Here is a 25,301-nt window from a genome sequence, read left to right as displayed (position 1 = left end):
AAGAATCAATGAGGGTATCCTTGCTGAGCACGCTGCCGGAAGAGGAATGGGAGAGATACCAAAGTGAGTTAGAAGGCAAGACAGGGGCAACCTGGAGCCGAGTGAATTTCATGGAAAGATCATGGGACGTGATAAGGCGATATGGGACGCAGTCCATAATGAAGGTGGGATTGAACCAACCCATCATGCGTGAGGTCCTGGAGAAAATAGTGAACTCCATGGAGTCGGATGTTCTGACCGAGTCAGTTACAGAAGACAGTGCTGATGATCAGCAAATCGCAAAGAAATTACCTGTCAGACGAGCCAGGAAGGGGCTGAAGCGACTAAAAGGGAAAACAGGAAGTCGAGCCATGAACCCGAGAGTGGTGAAGTCGAGAGCCAGCGCAGTGGTGACCTCTTTAACGAGCGCAGGTCAATCAGGCGAGAGCGGGCAAGGAGATGGTGCAACACTGACAGGGGGAGAAAAAGAGAATCTGATACCCCCTATGCTCTTGGCAGGTCTGACCACGACTGCCGTAAGATCAAAGAAAACAACACGAACCCTAGCAGACACTAAATTGGAGATGGAGATCATCAGTCAATGTGGATTTGGAGGACTTGAAGATTACAGGCCCTCGCGGACCAACATGGCCAAGTTGAAACTGGAAGGACAACTCGACGTGGTCGAGTACAGTCGAGTCACTGTGCCGGAATCGGTCCACATGGGAGATCCAGCAGGGGGTTATGTGGAGATGTTGAAAGCGAGAAACTCCGCGAGAGGGCACCTGATGGCTTGGAGCGAGAAGCGATGGCAGCATACCTAGCAGCATACGGTGGCAGCATACCTAGCTCATCCTTACATGAGAACCTAGCTCATCAATCTGCAAGTACGGTTGGCTTGGTGCTTGATGGGCATCAAGAGGGCGGAATATGAAGCCAGTAATGATTCGAAACCACGGGAACAGGAGCTGGAGTTGATGGAAGCTCTGCGAGCGTTGATTTCAAAAGACGATTCTGCGATAGCATGGGCTAAGCGTAAGGATGCCCTTTGCTTTGTCAGGTTCGTGGTGGATCGTATCCCCACTCCTGTTTTGGGAGAATGTATAAAGATCATTCGGCAAAAGGGAGTTGATTGCGAAAGGAACTTCTTTAGGGCATTCCTGGAACTATATCAGGACATGCCGTTGACTGTACCAAATAAGGAGTCGAATGACATGGAGAGCTATCGCAAGTTGGAAGAGGTGAGAAGATATTCCAACAAAGAATTGAAAGTGAGCCGGGAGTTGATTGAAGCAGTCAAGGGACAGAGAGACTTTGCAACACTGGGAGACTGAAGTCGTTCCAATATGTGTCTGGCAAACCAGGGATGGCGTATAATCCCTTCGTGAATGAAGAAGCCAAGGAAGCGTACTTCGACTATGAGCAAGTCATAGTACTCAATTTCTGGGTTGAACGGATTAAAGAAACTGAAATGCTGATGGTGGAACAATCCAAGCTGGGAATTATCTTGGAAGAACGAGTGGTCGAACCCTCGGTTCCCGAGCTAAAGGGGCAAGTGAGTTTTGATTGTGGTTCTTGGGACGATCCCTTGAAAACCAGTCTAGTTACGATGTGGGAACTCATGAAGCCTTCCTGGTGTCCTCATCCTAACGCCGGTTTAATCTGGGACATGACGGTGGATGTCACGTTAGACCTGGATGATGACGCGAGTCTACATGATCTGGCCATGATACACCATCTGCTGGCCATGAGGTTGACGAAGCAGAAGAGCAACCCATCCACGGAGCTGTCCGAGGAAGGTCCATCGAGCAACTGGTTGAAGCAAGGCACATGCTTGGCTCAACATAGTGGGATGGAAGGACATGTTTGCAACTTGGGACACTGCCTGGTTACGCTGAGCGAGCAGCATCGGCAACTGGCACGATTGTACGGAAGATTGAGCATGTCGGATAAGAGTGGTATGGAGTTGGTCGCGGACTGTCATGGGGTGACGGATGTAAACTTGATCACAGCCTTGGGATTTTGTAGCATGATGAGTTCGATATAATCGCTTGAGCGCCTGGAGCGTGCCCATGAGCTAGTGACGTCCCTCAGCGTGGAAGTATTCCCTGGAGCATTGCAGACGGAGCAGAAGATCGGAGGCTGGAGAGAAGCTCTGGAGAACGAAAAGAATCTGAAAGATAGTGAAGCCTATCATAAACCTACTGGTTCAAAATATCTGGTGGGTTCACGCTCCGCACCATATTGCAGAAGTAGATATCCTACACACATGGTGGTGATGGATGCGAGGACACAGCAGGTGTTGATTGACCAACTTTTCTCTGTGCCAAAGTGCGTGAGGTTGGCCAGAATGTCGGAGAGGTCATATGATTTGTTGGCAAAGATCTTTCGGGCAGTCCCGAAGAGATCTGAAGGCGAGTTGCAAAACGTAGTGGGTGAAGAGTTTCTGAGATTAAACGAAGGCCATGTGAGTGAGTTCCAGAAACAGAAAGCGAGTGGAGCGTTACCCACTGAATTCCCCACCATAGAAGAGAAAGACGACTTGCACAGAATTCTGATGGAGGTGGAACCGTTGCTGGGAGCCGCAGGGTATCGGACCCGAAGGAACATAGTGAGAACCCATGGGGAGTATCCTTGCCACTGCTAGGCGCAGACGTTGTGGTACCCCAAACGCGGGAATCTGATGCTAGTATGGGACGTGGAGGAGTTGTACTCTACGGGGTTGCCCGATCAGAATCAACAGGTGTCAATCGTGGTTGTTAGTGCCATGCTGGCAGTGAGATGGCTGGAGGCTAACGCGGACACAAGTGAACAGGAGACGTCCGTGCCGACTCCTGAACAGCTGAGCAACGTGAAGATGAGTCGTGAATTGGATCTTTTCAGAACCACCTGCAAGGTTCTGAGAATACCTAAAGCCATTGAAAGAATATGGTCAAGGCAAAGATTGATGCCTTGGTTCCGTGCAGTGATGACATCATGGATGTATGAACGCGCGAAGCGTCACATGTCGAGGAACACGGAAGCCTATCAGTCTTTCCAGCTAATTATAGGACCAGGAGCCTATAAGAGAGCATTTCTGACGCACAGAAACGCGGTCACCACGGCGGTGAAGCGGGTAGCTGGAGCGCCTTGTGTAACTGAAGATGAGAAGAAAGAGGTCTTAAGAGCTGACCTAGAAAGAAATGTGAGCCTATGTCTTCACAACAGCTTTTGCAGGAACCGGGAGCAAAAGGTTAATGTTGACTTGCTACCTTGTTGCAAACCGAGGCTGTTGGAACAGGAGAGTTGGGGCACGGCCCGAAACTCCATGGATATGTTGGAGAAATCCTGGAAGACAGCGAAGTTGAAGATCAGGATGGAGAAGCGATGGAGTGAAGACGTGAACAAAGAAGAGAAGAGAAGGAGAAAAAAACTTGATTGTCTTTGTGTGTTAAAACTTGAACCAATCAACCAAGTTTTGATTATTGAACTTGTTAAACTTTTTGTTTTGATCTAGTTTGGTCAGACCAAACTACAGTGTTGCAATTGCTAAGATTGTTGAAATTGTTGATTTTAGTTATGACTATTTATGTATATATATATAGAACATAGGTGAGTATATTTACCTATTTAAACACGACTGATGTTTTTAACTTGTGTAAGACACAATTTCACTGTGTGGCAACATGGTAATTTTGGGTAAACTCGCTCGAGAAGGGTGGGTAACTCAATAACTTTCCTAGCCACAGAGTTTCTTAGTTGAAAGGACTGCATAAATAACTGATTATACTTGGTGAGTGACGTTAAGTTAATTTTAACGGGTGCGTGGCCGTGCCACGTCCCACTTTTTAATCACAAAGAGCAAAAAGAAGTTTTATGACAAGACGACGTAAGTAGTTAGAAAAGAAATTTTATCTAGGACACTCCTCATGGTGCAAATTTTGTGAAAATGTTGAAAGGCAGTGAAATGTAGTACGATGCCATTTGTGAACACGTAGTGAGTTGAGGTGGAGTAGATAAATTTCATTTTCTTATGCGATTTGTAAGATTGATTACAGAGAACTGGAACACTACTTGACGATAACCCGGTGTTATGCGATCAATAGGGACATTGATGGGGACTTGTCCGGGGAGTATGTGCCATTCTGCCAGATGGCACAGCGCAACCTTCCGGCGACACGAGAAAGAACGAATAAAGGCCTTATTAACGAAAAAGTATTGCGAAGGAGGGTAGGAATATTCTGGAATTTTTATTTTCAAAATTTCGATTGGAAAGTGAATATTTCTGAGAAATACAAAAAAGACGGCCATTTTGACAAAAAACGACGAAAAAGCAGAACAACGCCAAATAGTGTGAAAAACGGTCGCACAAGAGACAAAAACACGAAGCCTCTTATCGTGGCAACAAAGCACAATAAGACCCTTATCAGCGGATATTAGTGGAGAAGGAAGCTTCAGTGGGGAAGGAATATACCACGGAAACCTCCCGTGACACAAATTGGAAGAGATAAGAGCGTTATCGCAGGAATATCACGGGAGCGGAGGCTTGGTCCCCCAGAGACTGTTTTATGTGAAGGGACTATATAAAACTAACTTTGTAGCTACTTGGATGTCGTAGAAGTCAGAATTAACACCGGTATTTTTTGATATTTTAGAATATGAGTAGCTAGAAAGAGGAAAGGGTCAATCCATCTCGAATGGATTTAATATAGAACTGTCACACAAAAACATATTAAAATAGGTTGTTCGAGCCGTGTTTTTAATGACAATCACGTAGTCTGAGGATCCGAGACTCAGCTATGTGGTTGTGTTCGCATGTAAACGAAAGATGATCAAAAGTCGTTTGACTGATGGCCTAAAAATAGTAACTTTTTACTTAGCCCTAAACAGACCAGAAAATCAACTGGTAAGGTCGAGACGGTGAAAAACGAGTAGGATTAAGGTAATTGACGCCTGCCAGTCGTTAATAGGTACTTTTTCTACGCTCCATCGCTGTTTAGTATTTGGGCGAATGTTACAGTTGTAGTCTAGGTGTAGCTGTTGTAGGTAATATCAAGTCAGCTCTTAACGTTTATAATATAAAAGTGACCCTTTATTACGGCGTAACTCATGTTTATTGGGACAAACCTCTGAGAGGTCTCGGAATACAAGCACAATTAGTACGGTTCCATACCTTGGCTTACAAATCACTGATATTGCTACGAACCATTTGACCGGAATGAAATTTCGGATTCTATTGATTTTTCAATGATTCTTCCAAATAATGCCGCGACCGCCCAAAGGCCTCGGATTGTTCCTAAATTGATCCGGATAGAGTGAATGCGGTCGAAATGCAATAAATCGACCCAGATGGGACGGCATATTCCCAAAGTGATCCGGGTAGGGTGAATATTGTAGAAATGCAATAAATCGACCCAGAGGCGTCGGGATAGACCAAAATTGAGTCGGATAGATAGGATATGGCAGAGCTGCGACTCAATGTCTGGAATTGTTTGTTAGGACCCAAGGGCGTCAGAAATTATCCAGAAAACTGCTCTTTTGGACCAAGTTAGTTGTGCATAATTTTCAACTAAAACTAATAAAGACTGAAACGTCGATAGAAAATGACAACAGAAAAAGGTATGCTGTGATGGTAGTGGAAGACCTCTCACTGGTGCGAAAAAATTGACGAACAAAGGTGGGCATCAATTTTCCGATTCATGAGGCGTCAAGTTGATGCAATGTTAATGACAATATCAGAAAAAACATAAGAAAAAATAAGAAAAATTGTCCGAGAGACAATAGAAACCGCTTGGCGGGAGAAATGAGCAATCATTTAAGGTGCTTGATAACATTGAACTGCCTGGATGGAAGCATGAAATGTTGTCAATGCGTGTGAAGCACTCCAATTAGAGACAAATTTAACGTGACGCACTTTTTGGCTGGTATCAATTTTTCCTCTCAGAATTGAAAACCAAAAAAACCTCTGGTGAAACTTTATGTGAAATAGAAGCCGCGGCAAAGGCATAAGAAAAAAGTTGGGCAAACCACATGAGACAAAACCGTTGAAAAATCGAGGAAATATCTCAAAGATAATGGATGGCTGGCGGTGCAATTTGATAAGGGGTTTGGTTTTTGCATATTGAGGAAACAAACGAATGAATCAAAACTTGAATCTTTGTTAAAATGTGCTCAGTTTTTGAGAAAAAGAAGCAACGACTGGTCTGGTGATACTGAAAATTGGGAAGGAATTCAATGAAGAATTACCTGCTATGAACAAAAAAGACATGATAAGTGATCATTTATTTTCTAAGATGAGATCAACAGGGGGCAACCGCTCATTTGTACGGTTTATCTAAGGTACACAAGGCTGAGATGCCCCTACGACCAGTATTATAACTTCCAGGCAGCTTGTATGAGAATCTTAACAAAATGCTAGCAAAGATGGAGCCAGTATAGAAACCAATACCATAGATGCCAGAGAAACATCTGAAAACATTGTTCTAGATCCGGATGAAACCATAATACCTCTTGATGTGAAAAGCTTATACACAAATGTTCCCCTGAAGGAAGCAATTGAAATTGCCTTAGAGAAGCTGTACAGCCAGGAGTCTCCTCATGAAATTCAAAGAGCGAATATGAAAAAGCTTTTGAATCTGGCGGCCAGCAAAAATATCTTCAATTGTAATGATTCATGGTATGTGCGAGTTGATGATCTGGTAATGGGCGCTTTCCTCGCTGTAATTCTTGCAATTTTATGACTCAAAGAGTACGAATTTGCTCTAAACAAAAAACCCCGGCGAAAACGGAGATCCAGCGAATGTATGACAAAAACGGTTTCTGTTTATGTTGCAGCAGGAAAATGACATATAGATCAAAGGGAGTTGAATGCGAGAATTGCCGAAATTGGTATCAACTTAAATGCGGAAAATTATCCGATGATGTTTATGCATCAATAACAGGATAGGCTGATTTTGTGAAAGCTACTGCCATGTGAAAAACAAGAGAGGGATACTTCACAAGTAAAAATGTTCCTCAAGTATGTGGATGACATAATTAAAACAGTTAAAAAAGAGCCAATTCAAGTTCTCGATGTCGCCAATTCTCCCATCCAAATTTGCATTTCGCTCTGGAGGAAACTAATTCAGAGCGGAATTTTCCCTTCCCTGATTTGAACATAAATGGACCACAGGATAGGGGTGTACCCTGCAGTTGGTATCAAAAACCAACAGTTACTGGGACGATACCGAACTATAGAAGCTGCGCCCCAATTCAGTATAAGCGTAAGGTTATCCAAGGCACTTCAAAATAGAGTTTTTAGGAGTACATCAGTACATCTAACTGGGAGCAATTTGATAAGGCTACGGAAACTAATAGCGGGCAATTTTTGACAATTCAGTACATAGAAAAATAGTTTGCTGTGTGGCGGCAGACGCTCTGTGTAAAAACATTGAGGGTAAGGACAAGCCCCTGGATAGTGAGAGGGGTTCTTCAACTCAATCACTAAAACCTTAGCCAATATTTTGCACGCAGGTTGCGAAAATTAACCAACGTTTAAGTGGTTTTCACCAAAAAAAACTAGAATCTTTTATACCATCGCTAATGTAAGCATTTTTTAATGACCTCAAGTCAAGAGGGGTTTATAAACTGGCATGTAGTGTATGCACTTCCACCTATGTCGGACAAACTGTTCGACATTTGCACACTAATTTTGAGGAACATAAAAAAAACGACTAACCGGTAGGCCTCCACCTTCAGCAATGCAGACTTGAGGGAAATAGCGCAGATGACAGTTGGGAAATTATAGATAGGACAAACAACCAAACAAAACGATTGACACTGAGGCAATATATATCAGGAACGAGAAAATGAACTTGAACGCGCACCATGAACTAAGGAGCAGGGAGTTAACACTGAAAATCTGGTTACAAAAACTTCTGGATTTTTAATTAAAAACGTACATGACTAATTTCAAATTAGGACTCAGAAACTTCCAAACATTTAAAAAAAAATCTTTAAATTAATCTTAGACGTTAAAAGTATTTTAATGTAAGTAGTAATTTTATAGTTTAATTGTGATTGGCTAATTTTTCAACATGACGGCTTAGAACCAAATTTTATGTAAGTTATTGTGAATAACTTTTGTAAAGTGTTGTTTTATCGTCATTTAGATTAATTCATTGTAAAAATCCTGACAGTGTAAATAGTCGCAAAAACGTTGAATTTTACTCTTTATCAAAAATCTCTTCATTGCTTATATAGTTCTACAACTAGCACAATCACAGCATAGCTGCATGTGCACATGTTGCTGCTTGAAAATCGTTCATTGTCGTATCTCCACATAAGGGCTAAAATTCGTTTTTTGATTCATTTAGACTTTCAATAATCCACGTGTACTTCAAATCGGTTTGCGATTCTTGTTGTCCGAAAAATGAATTCGTGTCTGGTTTTCTCGATTCGTGTTTTTTTTCAGGGTAATTTTTTCTCTATTATCCTGTTGGTGGTACGATTATTGAACGGAATATTGATATTGCGTTTGCTTTGATCTTCGCATAGTTTTGACAAGAGCAGTAAGTCATTCAATTACATGTAGAGTGGGAGAGGTAAGACATTCAGCAGTCGCAGCTGGTCCGTGTAATCTCGTTGGGAAAGGAGATTCCCTAAGATCAATTTTATAGTCCTCTTTTGAAATGATTAGTGTTTTTTTCAAGTCTTGTCTTGATAAGGCTGAGCTGTGTGTTCCCCTGAGGGACTCCACTAATTATTTCGAGTTCGACATACGCAGTGGATACAAAACCAATAAACTGCTTGCGTTTGTGCAAGTAATCGTATAGAATTTCCAGAAAAAAACCTTTTACATCAATATAGTGTAATTTTTCTAGTAGGAGTTTGTGTGTTACTCTGTCGAAAGCTTTTGAGAAACGAGCATAGAAACCAAATACGTCCAATTGGATCTTGGTCGAGTGCTGAGTAAATTTTGTTCAGAAATTGTATCATATTACTCATAAACACATGAGTAAATCATTTTTCGCATAAACCCATGATGTTTCTTCGTTAAATGCATCCTGAAGTGTTCGTACTAAAGATTATAAAAGATTTTTACAAAGATTTTACTATCAATGCAAAGTAGTGAAATCGGTCGATAGTTCTCCACATTTCTGGGATCACCCTTCTTGAATAATGGTGGTAACTGCTGCATTTTTCAAAGATACTAAGAGATTCTGCAGGCGCTTCACGTTTTTAAAGAGCTTGTTCAGAACCATGCACATTTGACTTCTGGTTTCATAGAAAAACGTAGGTGGCAAGCCATTTGCTCCCCGCATTTTGGTCATCAAGGAGACTTTGATTGCATTAAAGGAGATAGAGAATTACTTAGAGTCGGTGAGTTGACGTCAAGTGTGTTCGACAAATCATTTATGCGAAAGCTTTCTTTGAGTGAGAAAACAGAATTGAAAAATTCCTTGTATAATTTTGTTGTTTCTAGGGAGTTGACGCTGTGTTTTCATTGTAGCAAAGAGATGCTGCAATCTTAGCGGATCGGTTGACATGTTTTAATTGCTTATATATGCTGTTCGTGTTTCTAGGTCCAAAGAACGATTTTGATATCTTGTCCTCCTTGCACAATTCATCTAATTGAGCCTGTAGATTAACAACTTTCGTTCAACTGTAGTTTGTGGGTCGTCGTTCAAGTAGTCTTTTTTGAGTCTCTAATATTTTTTGTTTGGTTTGAAGTGATGAATTTTATCCATTGAGGGAGTGATTGCCTGAATTTTGTTCTCTCTGGCACATGAGCGCCGATTAAAGAGTAGAGATACTCCTGAAGCTCATCGTACATGTTTTCTATTTTTGTGTGGCAGTTGTGTTCGAAACTGTTTTCGTCCATGCTATCTAAGATAGCGTTGTAGACACCAGAGATATAGCTGTAGAATTTTTCTTTTGTTAGGGATACTTCAAGGTATTCCAATTCAATGGTAGATATTGCCGAGGAGTGGTCCTAACAGTAATAGACCTTGTTAATGTCGTCGTTGCGAGAAGAGACGACAATGCAACTATGGTAGAGTAGAACATCTAAAGTGTTCATGCCACGCGTTAGAAACTCTACGCTGTTCTTAAGCATTCTATCTTCAAAAAGGTCTTTTTTTTTCTTGTTCATTAGCGCCCGGACTCCAAAAGATGTCCCATTTAGCAAAAAAAAATGATGTCACCACATATTATGGCTTTACTGGCTTTTGAGATTTTCATCAAATTGTTTCCAAAATCATCGGTTTTGTATCGATAGCGGCTGTCAGATGGTGGATTGTAGAAAGAACATATGTTTTATTCTTCGTTTGCTAAGTTAATTTCGCAGGCTAGGCAAGTATCTATGTCAATTTTGAGCGTCTCACAGTTTATACTGTTTTTAACGGCAATAATAACACCACCATGGGGGTTGTGAGATGTGTCTTGTTTTCGGTCAGATCGTATATTAGTGTAGTCGTGTAAAAGCAATTCTGAGTTAAGAACATTGCCGTTTAGCCATGTTTCAGAAATACATTTTACATTGTAAGAATTAGTTTCTGTAGCATTAGCGAGTTTAATGCGTCTTTGGTAGTCCATAAGACTTTGTGCATTTAGCTGTAGTATCTGTAGACTGTATAGTCAAGCATTTGGGGCGGGCTCGTCAGAGATTGTTACCTTGACTCTTCATTGTATAACTAAAAGTTCCGTCTTTTCAATTTCTCACCTGGAACTCCTTCATCTATGAGCTCTTTTATATGTTTGAATCCTCAAGTAAGAGAGCTCTGGAGAGGAAAATATTCCTCAACTTCAATTTTCCTCTATGGTCAGTACTTTTGGCCACAATTAGGTTGACAGCTGTTTGGTTTTGCAGGATCACCATTAAAGTCCTAGGTTTCTTTCTTTCAGCTGTGAATTTTACGTATCTTCTTAGTTCAATGATTTCAACAGTGTAAAACAACATCAAGTCTTACTGCTATTAAATTTCAAGCATCTTTTGAGAAAACTTCAATTAATTTTAACTAAATTTTGAGAAAATTGCATCAGTTTGCAACCTTTAAATTTACTGGATGACCTCAAACTTAGTCTACCTTAAGTAAATTGAATAAAGGAAAGCCGGTTACTGTACAAGAAGCACAGAATTCTTAGAATTCAGTCTTAAAAAATAAAAAAATATTTTCTAATGTTGGTATCGTTTTTTTTCTGCATCAAAAAAATATAATTCGGGCATATTTGAGAGTAATAAAAATAAGACAATTAGAAAACAATTTTAGAAAACAACTAAAGAAATGAAAAAAAAAATTTGAAAAAGTTTTACAAAAGTTTTTTGAATTTTGAAGTTTTTGATTACCAAAATTGAGAAAATAAACTCCAAAAACTACTTTTACTTAAATAAAACAAAATTTTCACGGCTTAAATTAAGCCTAAATAAGTTTTTACAGTTACTAACTACCCTAATAGAGCTCAAATTTAGACCAAAAAATGAAAAACTCAAACCGGTCTTTCTCGTGGCTATGAAAATTTTTCGAAATTATTTAATGTCGTTCGAATCACGACTAAAACAACTTAATATAATTTATCATACAACCATTCCCGATAATTATTTGTGATAGCTGAAAAAAACGACCAAATACAAATTTTCTTTGACATTTTCAGTGATCGGAACATTAAATTTTCAAGAAACATTTGTAACTCAACTTCACATTTCATTTTTACTTTTATCTTTTCACAATACACGTGAAAATACATTGTAAAACACTTGTTACATCTACATATATATTTAAACCCCACCGTACACACTACATCTGAAGCATATATACACTTGAATAACTGTAACATTCACCCCTTTAAAACAAGTTTTTCTTTATGACCACAAAAAAATGTTTCACTAATCAAAAACCAAGCATCAAGAATAAAAGTGAAAGAGTCCATGATATGAGGGAAAGTACCAACCTAGGTAAGAAATCAATTCAACAAAAACTTCATGACAATACGAATAAAATCAATTCATTCTATTAGATCCTGAGATTTTCGGGACATATAACAGAATTAAATTGCAGAAGATTCTGATGGTAGTTTTTTCAGGACCAAAACTATCAGCCATGTCTAAGGGGAGATCTGCATCAGAGCTCTCAGCAATGTCACACAACACCATTGTGTATACTTCATTGTTCGATCTTCTTAGCACGTCTCCTGGATTATTAAGTAAAAAAACTATTGAAGTCCGCTAAAAGAGTTGATAGATCTGAAAAGACTCTCAAAAAACTCATACGTAATCTCGAATGTACGGACTTGGACTGGGTCATGGTAAAAAGGGCAATTGAACATCATTCTGCCAGCAAAATCTTCGAGTTTTTTGACGAAACGGTTTCATTTGTGAGTACAACGGCACCAGGCAAAATTTAGGTCCGAGAAGAGGCGTCAGCGCGACAATCATTCGATTGACCAATTCTTGGAAAACCTGAACTTTCTGAGGAGGAGAGGCAGTCCTGATACAAATTTCTTGAGGAGAAATGTAGCCATAGCGTCCAAATTCAGGGACGCTGCGAAGAGCAAAGAACTTAAAACCATGCTCATTACCATAGTCATAACTTAATGTGATTCAGTGGATTTTCTTTGCAAGCCAGACGACTTGCGTGTGAAATCAGCAGAATTTTTAATATTGAGACCGAGAGCTCAAAAATTTACAACACAACTTTTATGGCAAATCTAGGAGCTCAAACACAGGCACATATTCAGTAGGTACAAGTCACCAGATAGCATGAACACGTGAAAAATTGCGCGAATTAAGGCTTCCGGGAAAATTACAACCATCAAGACCACCAGTATTGAGTTTGTTCCACATGCAAGAAAACTATTATACAAACATGCAAGAAAACTATTGGATTTTTTGTTGACGTTACGGACGCGCAAGATGAGAATTACAAACAATAATTCAGAAATCTTATTAGGAAGTTTAGCGGCGGTGCTTTTTCGGTAAGCTTGAGAGACAAGACAAAATGTTATTGAAGGGAATGCCAGCCCAGCGCGCTTGGTGAAGAAAGCCGATGTACAGAAGGAGGAAAGATCCCGAGAGAAATTGACTAAGAAAAAATCAAAGCGCTAGTATCGGACTTAGGCACATGGAATTTGGCATGATTTCAAACGGATTGTTGAATAGCAGCGAGGACAGTGCTGCTAAAAGAGCAGCAGGAGCTATCAGTCAAAAAGATGGAGCAATGGGTACGGAGTTGGAACACACAATTGACGAAAATGGCTAGAAACCTCATGGAGATCCATTGCCCATACCCAGTGTAGATGCTATCAACATATATACCAAAACCTATGTCACGAGCGTAAACCATCAGTTGGGACGAATCTACCTCAGCCAGGAGGAGCAGCGCACCCGCTGGAAAAACAGTGGACAAAAACAAATCCCTGTAAAACTCTTGTTCGAACACAGCACAGTCAATGTCATAAAAATCAGCATTTCGACTGGCATGATTCTCGTAATATCGGATTTGGTGCCCACTAACATTCAATTAGCTGCCACAATTTAAAGATTAATTTAAATAAATGACAGAACACCAATTATCTCACTGCAGGGTGGTAGACAAACTTGACGACTCTGATGCATCCTGGGGCGCGATCTTGTACAAAAATGCGATAGATTAAATTGACGTCATGTTACGAAAAAAAGATCACTTAAGGAGTCATGAACGGAAGCCAGTTAAAATAAATCATGGTAAATCAGGCCAGGGTACCAATATAATTAGAACATAAGAATTGACCGTTTAAACCGCTGATACGGAACGGATTTTGAATAGTCATAATGAGTTAATTTTTTTTGAAATTTTTTTTTGATGAAATCTAAAACATCCGACGGGTTGTCTAGTTGCTCATGTTTTTGAAGGAGACCGGCGAAATTCGATTTAGCTTCAGACAAGCTGATCCTGAGATAGATCATCTTAAAGGTTGAATCAAATGGCAAATGGCTAAAAAAACTACAATTGTTAAAGGGTGTTTTGATTTGGAGTGCTAGCGTTTCTCGAGACAAGCGACTGAGATAGGATGTTATGCATAGGAATTATGCATAGTTACGAATTAGGAGACGAGGCGCGTTCCCTCATAAGAAGGGAGCTGTGAGTATGAATCCCACACAAGACAGGAGCTTGAAAGAAAGAATTTGAAGAACCATGCTGACGAGCGCACAATTGTTATCAGCGCACAATTGAAAAAACAATTTATTTGAGAGGCATATCTCGACTATCAGGTTTCCTAAGTGCTCAAAAGAATACTAGAAAGACGATCAGAGTAAAGAGGTGGATAGACAACAGAGCAGTCGATAAAGGTGTCGCAGAACTTCAGCAAAAAAATTGTAGGTTGCAAGCAAATTAAAAAGGTAAAAGGGTATTGATTAAATATAACTCAATAACCTTGGCACAAATTTATTAATCAAAGTTGCTGCTTCACTTAAATGATCAGATGGGACATCAAGGCTCTGACAAGGTTTATGCTTGAATTTAAAAGCTGTTCGAAAAACCGGAACTAAGCGAAGCCTGAAGGGAAATGATGTCTGCCTGTTTATCGTGGAAGACCGGAGGAAATTTAGGTATCCTTCGCAATTGATCAAACAGTCGGCATTTAACGAAATATGGGAAGACAGCAATCAGAAAATCTGCTTGATAGCCACGGGTTATAACCAGCTGCTGGTTATGATAGATTTTTTGACGGATTATGCTTAGGCAGTCCCTTTGTAACAGCATTGGATGAAGACACACGCTACCAGACATTTATCTCATTCACCTGATTACCAGGCGTGGTTGTCTGATCTCATTCCAGTCAGTCAAAAGTAAAGCACTGGTTCGAGAGCCTCAAAGATGCTAATAGGGAGCTCTCACAAGGCACAAGCACACTCGACCACCGTTTACCCGCAAACGAATGGTCTGGCGGAGAGACTAAATTGCAGGCTACAGATTTTGAGAGCTTTGCATTTTGAAAAACTGCTAAGTTGAAAGTTTACTGTTCACTATACTGAGATGGCTGGGATAAACAATTACAGCAATTAACGTGAGCCTGAAATGCATAGAGCATTCCGCCACTCTGATCAACCCAGTATGATGCAAACTGGGCATAAAAAGCACTTACGTTGAAAGTGTGTAACCCTGTGTACGAAGGGAAAAGACGGCTCCAAAAGCCAATATTCGAGAATATCTCAGATCTTTAGAGCTTAATGATCTAAACAGAAGAAAATCCGCAGGCACAACTCAGACATAAAAAGAGGTTTGACCAAAGAACCACCAATGCAAAGACTTACTCTGTGAGAGACTATGTCTCTGTTTTTTGCAGAATAATTCCCCCCAAGAAAAAAGCTGCTGAAGGAGTGATGAGCTCATTTTTAGATCACAAAGGTGCACAAAGACGGCAGCTTGCTAATGATTGAGCAAAAGATGTGCTGCTCGGTACGAGATACAGAAGCTTCGCATTGCTTCAACGGATAACTGTTGCATTCCAGCAGATATGCACAAAAATGATGATTCAATGATAGATCCTGCTTGTGACTTGAATGGAAGGGGAATGCTGACAGGAGCGACGCAAACTTTGTGATAAATGATTTTAAACTACCTTTGGGTCTAGAACTGAATGAAAAAACAGGATTCAACAAGAGAAAAATTCCATAGGTTGAAGAGGATTTGGTTGAAATTGAACTGTAAGAGGTTACCAATGAGTTGAAACTAGATTTTTCTGCTCGAAAAGACTAGAGAAATCAAAACAGAGCAGAAGGCGGACTATTTGTTTGATCAAGCATAGACAAGTTTTTCGATCATACAGCGACCAATTTTTTCGATTAGCGCGACTAACTCGTCGACCACCGCGAATATTTTTTGAACTTACATCGAGTAATTGTTGACCGCCGCGACTGCTTTTTCGACCACGATGTGACTAGATTTCGGACCACCGCGACAAGTTTTTTTTACCATGTCGCGACTAACTCGCCCGCCGTGACCAATTGTTCAACGAACGCGACTAATTTTTCTCGCATTTGTTGCTAGTTTTTACCGCCGCGACTAATTATTCGACTATGCCGCGACTAACACTTCGACCAACGCGACTAAGTTTTGGACAGTACTGCGACTAAATTTTCAACGAAAGCGAAAAACTATCGACCGCCGCGACCTGATGCGACTAATTTGTCGACCCCCGCGTTAATTGTTCGACCATGCCGCGACTAAATATTCGACCATGCCGCGACTAATTTTTCGACCACCGCGACTTTTTTTCAACCTGATGCGACTAATTATTCGATCATGCCGCGACTAACTTTTGGACAATGCCGCCACAAAGTTTTTGACGAACGCGAATAACTTTTTTGACCGCCGCGACTTATTTTTTGATCCTGATGCGACTAATTTTTCGACCGCCGCAATTAACTTTTCGACCATGCCGCGACTAATTTTTCGACCACCGCGACTTTTTTTTTCAACCTGATGCGACTAATTTTTCGACCACCGCGACTAATTTTTGATCATTATGACTATGGATTTCCGGTCGCGGAAATAGCAATTCCGCGACCGACAAAGTCGAACAGCTTGTCGCGGACCTCTAATTGGAAACTACAGTATCCATCTGCTCAAATTAAAACAAATTGCCGTCCTTTTTACTCATCTATACAACTCTTTTGGATTGATGCAATGTCTATGCGAAGTTTTTTGGTTGCGCAGTTTCTTCCAAAATTTTTTGGCTGATCAATCCATCATGCGAGTTTGTGCAATTCATGTTGCAACTTTGCGTCCGTAACTCATGTTAGGACTTTTATCGCCCATTTTAGCTATGATGCGACTTGGAGCGACTCAAATATCGGGCGGAGTACGGAATTTCGGTCGCGGGTTTACACTTTCATACACGTAACTCTGAAAAATGCTGATAGTTTCGAAAAACCTGATAAACGTTCAACCATGGACTATCATCGAAACCGTTGACGAATTTATGAGCAAAAACATCGCCACAATCCTGATGAGGCAGGAAGAAGTCCAACTGAACTGTAACAGAACGTGAACCTCAACGAAAAGAAAGCGTTGATGCTACAAGACACTAAATTAAAACACTAAAACAAAACAATGTAAAACAGTCAATTCGCGCAAATAAAAGCCAGTTTAAATTAACTAATGTTTTCAGCGGTGTCGCTCCCAGATTTGCCAAATTTTTCAACTATTTTTTGCCAGTTAAACGTTGAGCTTGTATATTTATAGGTTCAAGATCCTATATATTTATCGTTGCCCTTAAAATCAGGGAAAAAGTCTTTAAGAAGAAAGAGCCTTGATTTTTTGGTACCTGTCGAAAAAAATATGTAGCGCAAAATTTCGTTGGTGAGCAGATGTCGAGATGTGAAATTCATAGATAGAGCTAGTTAAATTTCAATCTATCGCGTCTCTCGCGCATTTTCAATGTATCGCCGCTATCGCCACTACAGGTTTGCGGGTCGAGGTTTGCGATTTTTCGACCGAGGCGGGTCAAACACATGTAAGAGTTCGACGAAAATCCATAGTCAAGAAGACCCCGTAGTCGAACTCAAAGTCAAAACATAAAGTCGAAAACAGTCGAAACATAAAGTCGAGCACAAAGTTGAACCATAAATTTGAACACAAAGTCGAACACAAAGTTGACACATAGAGACGAACACAAGGTCGAAACATAAAGTCGAACACGATTTTAGAGCACAGCCAAACTCAAAGTCGAAACATAAAGTCGAATACAAACAAAACTTTACCCAGAATTTGATTTTAATGTCGGATTTTTTTGCTTGAAAAACTGTAAAACTTTTGAAATTAGCAAAATAATCCAGTATATGTGTATTTTTAAAGTGAAGGTAGCTAGAACAGAATTTTTGCTGATCATATACAGGACCGCCACGAGAAGGCCTGCAAATGGTTCAAAAAATTATAAGCTATTTTATTGGGGCAACGGCAAAATTGTCACCACAAAAACAGAGAGCTATAAAACAACCAAATGAAACATTCATTCAACAACAAAAGGAAAGTCGGATTTTTTTAATGTCGGATTTTTTTGCTTGAAAAACTGTAAAACTTTTGAAATTAGCAAAATAATCCAGTATATGTGTATTTTTAAAGTGAAGGTAGCTAGAACAGAATTTTTGCTGATCATATACAGGACCGCCACGAGAAGGCCTGCAAATGGTTCAAAAAATTATAAGCTATTTTATTGGGGCAACGGCAAAATTGTCACCACAAAAACAGAGAGCTATAAAACAACCAAATGAAACATTCATTCAACAACAAAAGGAAAGTCTTCAACATCTTATAGCAATTAAGCAAATAAGCAACGTTAGTACTTATCTTTGAGATAAAAATAGAAAATAGAAACCGAAGAAATATCAAAATAAATCGGCAAAACTTTTTATTGACACACTGAACACAGTCTCTATTTGCGAAATGGGAGCTATATAAATCATTTTGATTTTTATTAAAACCTTAATCTCAAAAAATCTATATATTTCACCACCAAAACTCGGAACGAAACTTTAAACCAGATGTTCCTTGACTAAGAGCCCAGCAAAGCCTTTTGATCTTATCGGATCAATCAAAGACATTCATCTGGCTCTCAACCATCTGGACTTTATATAGTTTTGGTCTACATTGGTTTTTTTGAAAATGATCAGAAAAACTCTGAAAATGAAGTTCAGAACTTTGAACAAACCCAATTATTACGGTCTCTGTTTGTGAAATGAGAGCTATAAAAATCATATTGAGCTTTATAAAAACCATTTTCTCAAAAAAATCTCGAAGTTCATTTCGGTCGAAAAAACTCTGTGGTCGAATTCGGTTGAAACGTTTTTCCTTTGTCGAACTGTCGAAATGCTTTTCCTCGGTCGAAAACAGTCGAAACATAGACAGCCTGGTCGAGTGGGTCGAAACATAAATCGCAAACCTCGCCCTTTTAGAACCAAATTCCCGTTACGTTATGTCTTTCAAAGTTCCAAATCAAAATCTTATTTCAGTGCTCGTAAATGATTCATATCATGGCTGATTCAAAAATGTGTCACTCAAGCAGGCTCAGAGGTACATCATAGAATTTTAAGACAGAATTCAAGAAACTTCTAAATGTTTCATTCAAAATTTTTTTTTCTCCCAAAGATTAAGCCTAAAATTCTACAGAATCAAAATCTCAAATTGGATTTGACTATTTTGATTTGTAATCGTTAAAAGTACGTGAAAAAATTGGGGAATTCGACAGCTTGTTCGAATCCTTGCTTCCTCTAAACGTGTACTCTCGTCACTTAAAGCTGTATTCACAGAATGATGGGATGAGAGTGTTTGGAGAAGACAAGAGGAACCAGTTCTCCAAAATAAAACTATTAAGAGCAATTCGCACCACTCACAAAAACTACGGTTGCGCACAATTTTAAACGGCTCGATGATAAAAAAAAAACTTCGTGGACTATGTTTTTGTATATTACCGAGTCATAAGTACCACTTCAGCATACATATGTGAGCTGCAGTTGCACTACTCATCACTCGGGACGAGGTACAAAACAAATAATCAAGGACAGTTTTTCTTTCTAAATGAACCTAATTTTTTCCTATGAACTTTTTTATATGAAAAACAGTTTGTAAGAACATTTATGCAGTTCGGCGATTGCTGGATGAAAAAGAATAAGGCATCAGTTATATTGTTATATGCTGTTTTTATATTTAATACTTTTTGAATGAGAAAGTATCAGTATAGATACCTGTCTTCAGGAAGTTCATACCATCACCACTACTATATTCTGACATCCATTTTCGTCAATCAACCCTGAAATGAAGGCTTTCTACAGGCAACTTTAGTTCCAGCATTTTATAAGTTTGAGGCGTGCGACCGTCAAAAAAAAACAATTTTTTAGCAAAACCGGCATCCCAAAAAGATCCTTGAAATTTTTACCTACTTTCGTTTTTTGGCCTTTAATGAAAAAATCAAAAAGTATTTTTGCTCGACCTTGAAAAGATAAAAATGATTTTAAAAAAAGTTTCATCGTTTATAATTAGCAAAACGTTCTCCGCGCAACTTACTTTTCTGTGCTCAACGCGTATAGGCAATAAATTAACCTGCGTTTTAAATAATCATTTATTGAATCATTCAAGTTGGTCCAAATATATCGTTGTTAAGACTAAGCTTATATCTTTACTTTTTGATGTTATGTGATGTGCGGATTTTCGATCGAGCTGGTTTTCATGCTGAGCAGTCAAAAAAACTGCAATCTGTGCTCGACTATATACACACAAGTTAAGAATTTGTACAACACCAGAAGCTAGTGACAGCGAAAAAAAAACGTTCAACTTTTCATTAGACAGTTTTTTATGCAGTTACTGTAAGTTCTACATATTCAACTGTTTTTATTCAAATCACTTTAAAAACCATTCCAACATCTTGTTTATGCATTTGAAATAGTTTCACATTCAATCTATAAAATATATCAGTTATTGCTTCTATTCGATTTAATAGCAGCTTTGTTTTTGCTGGTACACTTCAGTGGCCCAGTATTAGTAGTCGATCATGTTAATTACAATCAAAGACATTGAAGATGCACACGCACGTATAAGAGAGTACCTTCACGAAACACCAGTACTTACTAGCAGTTCCTTCGAAAAAGAATTCACGCCGGGAAAAAGGGTTCATTTTAAGTGCGAAAACTTCCAGAAAACAGGTAGTTTCAAGGCCAGAGGAGCGCTCAACTCTGTTATCAAACTCCACGCAGAGCAACCGAATCTCAGCAGCAAAGGCGTTTTGACCAGAAGCAGCGGAAACTTCGGTGCCGGCTTAGGTTAATTGTGATATAACAATTACAGGATCAAGTTAACATCCCCCCCCCCCACCACCCCCTAATAGACCACCAAGTTGAGATCCTCCACCCCAGCGCTTAAATTTGCTGAGCGCTGCATGTAAAATGCTCGATTCTGATTGGCTGAAAATTCCCAACTTAGAACCAAGTTAACATCCTCCCCCCTAAACGTGTTTAGGGGGGAGGATGTTAACTTGGTCCCAATTACTTATCAGGGAGCGTCATTTAAACTGCCAAAAGTTTGTTACAGAGTGATTTTTCAACTTGACATCACTTACGAAGAAACTTTTCTGTTAGAGTTTGAAGCCTACAGCATCTTGAGACAAGGCCCAATAAACTTATATGACCCATCAATTTTCTATTGATTTGATAGCCATAACCTGACTTTATACGCGCCTTTTTAATCGCATTTTGGCTGTTAGAAGCTGACTTCTATTATATACCCTTTGTTTTTGATATGAAAAATGTTGTGTCTTTTTTTGGCCGACCAATTTACTTGCAAGCCAAAAACTTTTAATGTTTCGAAAGAGCGTTTTTGATATAACCTTTAGGCATAAGTTAACAAATAGTTGTACTTTATTGGCGCGCACTCCTCTAAAGGCTATTTAGAAAATTGAGTTTGGCGAACTTTATGAGGTGGTGGATATCTTGCTAAAATCTAATAAATCTTGCCTTCTTGAAAAACACCAAAATCAGAAACCGAAGATCATTAAATAAATTTAGGGTTACTTTAGCGTATGCTGCTTCTTTGGTGGGGTTGGACTGTCATGTAGCTTGTCCCGTGTCGTGTTCACCATTTAAGATGGGCTCCATCGAAAAATACGGCGGAAAAATTCATTTATACCCGAAAGGTTGGGAATCCAGAAACTCCATCATCCCCCGACTAGAAGCAGAACTTGGAGCGTACACTATTTTTGCGTCAGTGGAGCCAGCGAGTGTATCTGGACACGGAACTGTAGCTCTTGAAATCCTCAACCAGGTGCCGGATGTCGACGCAGTGATCGTGCCCAGTGGTTCCGGAGGATTATTGGCGTGAGTTGTCCATTATGCTATAGAAAATTTTTTTTAAAAAAATGAGTTTATTTGATATCTTAAACGACCTAGGATTTTAAAATAGCAGTCGATCTCAAGAAGTGGAAAAAGAATAAAGTGAATGCAAAGCAAAATGGCAAAAAAATCTTTCAAAAGTTTCTGATACAAAAGACAATTCTGACTTTGAATTCATTTCTGATATTTGACATGCAGAGCTTAAACAGTGTGTGTAAATAATCGAACACCAGGGACGCTCATATGCAACGAGTATCCACGAAAAGCCTAACAAATGGTAAAGTGATTCAAAGGTAATTTGATCAGAAACAAATGATCCATTAAAAATTTTAAACTTTGAAATCGACTTTCTAATGTTTTTTTCACCCCTCGCTAAATTTCAATTTTTCTGGTGGAAGTAGGAAAGTGAGACATCGTTTTTTTTGTGATGGTAGAAGTCTTACTCGTTATAATCGTTCTATGTTTCGAAAATGCAAGTAATTTTTTTGCTCAACTCCTTTCTTCAAAAACAGTTGGACTGAACTGGTAACTTTACAATTGATGACAATTTACACTGCTGAAAAATGCTTTTCTAAGTTTTGCACAAAAAAAAATTGTGTCTAGTGTATGTTTCTTTTGAAAACAACTGTTCGTCAAAAAAAATTTTTTGGAAATTTAGATTACATTTAGTTGCTGCCCTGTAAACATCTCCATATGAAGTTACTGTTTTTGCATATTGCATAAAAGGCATAATGAAAGGATTGTGAAATTGTTCTTGCACAAAAAATAGCGTTTAATTTTGCCAAATAATGGCGATTTAGGTCAGTATCACACGTAATTTTCAGATTATCATCAATTTTTATCCTAAATATTAGTTGACAACAATGCATTTTTTGAAGCAAAGAAGATGGTGTCTTTAGCAAATATGGTTATTTCATTAGATAGAGATCATTTTGAAAAACATAAAAAGCAGTGGACCTAAAACACACCCTTGAAGCAACCCACTTGAGGAGATGGACTGCCCGGTTATTGACTGTAAAACTATCTACTTAAAGCTAAAATTTTACCGCAAAAATGATGCGCTAGTTTTTTTTTTACAAAAGTTTCTGTTTTTTAAACGTTTTTTAAACGTTTAAACTCAAAAAAAGCTGCGAGCCAAATATTTTTTCTTGTCGTCACATAGCTTCAGAATCGGTTCTTTTTCGGATCAATTGGCATGCAAGCACGAGTACTGCGATTCGAATGAAAAAGCTTAGAATCATTAGAAAACTTCGAAAAACGCTTGACTTGAAATAGAGTCTATTTTATCTCCACCCAGCAACTCAACTCTGCAGAGCTCTGGAAAAATGCCAACAAGTATGCAGCAACTGTCAACATCATTTAAAAATATAAATAAAGCAGTCACGGTTAATCTATTTCTCTTTACTTGATATCCCATTGTTTTTAAACTTGGGGAAACGCTTGAAATTTTTTTTCCTCCAAAATGTGACAAATTGTTTTCAACAATTTTTTTAGACAATTGTTATTCAATCGAATTTTCAGAGAGTTATCCATAAAGTCAATACTCTCTACAACTTAGAGAATTTTAAACCTAAAATTTTTGTAAAGTTTCATCAAATGGGTTGATAAAAGTTTAATGCTACATAAATTGCTAAAAGTCCTGCAAAATCACGATTTATGTTTCCTGCGAAAAGTAAAAGTCGTACGGATTTTTATGATGGGTCGCGCAATTTCGAATTTTTTTTTTGGCTCAGCAAAATAACGACTTGATTCTTTTGGGTCGCACAAAGTGGCTACTTAACTTTTTTGGGTCGAGCAAACTTGCGCCGAAGTTTTTGTGTTGCGATTTTTGGCTTGCTAATGTTGGGTCGCGATTGCCGCGTTTCAAATTGCGTACCTAGGCCCGATTTTTACTTTGTTTTGCTCTAAAAATTTGACAATGTTTTAGAGGTATATCAACAGCAATGAAGAACAAAAACAACAAAATCAAAGTCTATGGCGTAGAACACGACACTTCTCTCAACCTGAAGAACTCTTTTCAACTCGGAGAAGCGATACAGCCGACGGAGCGTCGCGATACCATTTGCGACGGAATCAGCAATACTTCAGTCACTCCGTTCGCCCTTGAACATATACTAGAGTATGTTGACGACATCATTCAAGTGCCAGACACTGGCGCGATTTCAGCTCTAGTGTTCCTGCTAGAGAGTATGAAAATAATGACTGAACCAACGGCTGCTCTGGCGGCTGCGGCCTTAATGCAGCCAGAGATTGTCAAAAAATACTTCTCAGAATGTCAAAACATTGTGGTAGTTTTAACCGGTGGAAATTTTGACATTCTGAAAAAATTGCATTTATTGGGGGAAACACAAACAAAAATAAGTGCTTGAACCTAAATATTAAATCAATCATAAATAGAAAGAACTTTATATTTTCATAACTCATTTGCCAAATAATTTACAAATCAAACTGATAAAACGAGTAAAATGGTTTTTATTAGGAGGATCTAACATCAAGGGGAATGAAAGGACTAATAAGAGGTGTTCAGCTTTTCAAGGAGCACCGCCGTTGTGTACCTGGTTAAGATTAGCATGCATTTTTTTTGGTTATTTTTCCGGGCTAGCTAATGTTGCGCCTCTTTTACTTTAAGATCATTTATCCACGGGGGAAAGGACCAACACAAGAGCTGTACAGCTCATCACGGCGAACCGCTGTTGTGCCCCTGTTTTAAGAACTACATGCAATTATTTTTTTTTTGGTTATTTTTCTGGGCTGGGTAATGTTGCTTCACCCTCAAGCAACGAGCACGGATCATGGTGGGCCTCGAACATCCGACCTTTCGATTGAGAGGCGGAGACGTAACCACTTCACCACCGCTCCCTATATAATTACGGGGGGCGATATTTATATTTATATGTGATGAACCGCGTGTAAGTTTATGAAAAGTTATCAACCCTTAGCCATACTTAACCTTGTAAAACTTTTAGTTAAACTGTATACCTGTATATTAAATTGTATTTGTTGTGAAGCGGTGGCCAGGCAAAAGAATGATTTGAAGCGCTCTTTTCTAAGAACCGGCAGCTTTGCTAAAACCAACCATCTGTATTGAATGGGAGAAGGGATGGGGAACTGCTTTTTAAAACTTTATGGCATTAAAAAAATTGTCTTCATTAGAGCCTTTACTTAACTCTGGGCCTTTAATAAATATGAGAACAACAAGCAGGGGCGGATCTAAGATTTTCTCGAAGGGGGCGAATTTTCAAAAAAATTTCAAAAATATTGTCGACCTTTTTTTAAGCCGACCAATTTTGATTTTCCGAGCTCTCCCAAAGTACTAAAAAGACCGTGGTTTGGCCAAAAAAAGCGTTTTTAGGCACTTTTTGGAAAATTTTGACAAAAAATCCGCGTTTTTTCGGCGAGCGCTCCCCCCTCAAAAAAAGTATATATTGGCGCCAAAGGCGCTTTTAGAAAAATTTTTGGGTACGTCAGCCAAAAATTGATATCTCAAAATAGTTAAAGGGGGGAT

The 25,301-nt window shown here is 39.1% G+C and overlaps 2 protein-coding genes across 3 annotated transcripts in view; one reads left to right on the top strand and one right to left on the bottom strand.

Annotated features, from left to right (window-relative positions):
- The window catches only part of LOC134844272 (meiosis-specific nuclear structural protein 1-like), a 310,596-nt gene that overhangs the window by 76,197 nt on the left and 209,098 nt on the right, over positions 1-25,301 (bottom strand). The window lies entirely within an intron of this gene.
- LOC134844421 (serine racemase-like) lies at positions 20,155-24,192 on the top strand. The gene is made up of 3 exons (XM_063861091.1): positions 20,155-20,731; positions 21,484-21,781; positions 23,724-24,192. Exons 1-3 carry the CDS (start codon positions 20,464-20,466, stop codon positions 24,163-24,165), a joined length of 1,008 nt encoding a protein of 335 aa, XP_063717161.1. The 5' UTR covers positions 20,155-20,463; the 3' UTR covers positions 24,166-24,192.

The sequence above is a fragment of the Symsagittifera roscoffensis genome, chromosome 4 (assembly GCF_963678635.1).
Source record: "Symsagittifera roscoffensis chromosome 4, txSymRosc1.1, whole genome shotgun sequence".
Classification (NCBI taxonomy): domain Eukaryota; kingdom Metazoa; phylum Xenacoelomorpha; order Acoela; family Convolutidae; genus Symsagittifera; species Symsagittifera roscoffensis.
This window is presented reverse-complemented; position numbering and strand designations above follow the sequence as displayed.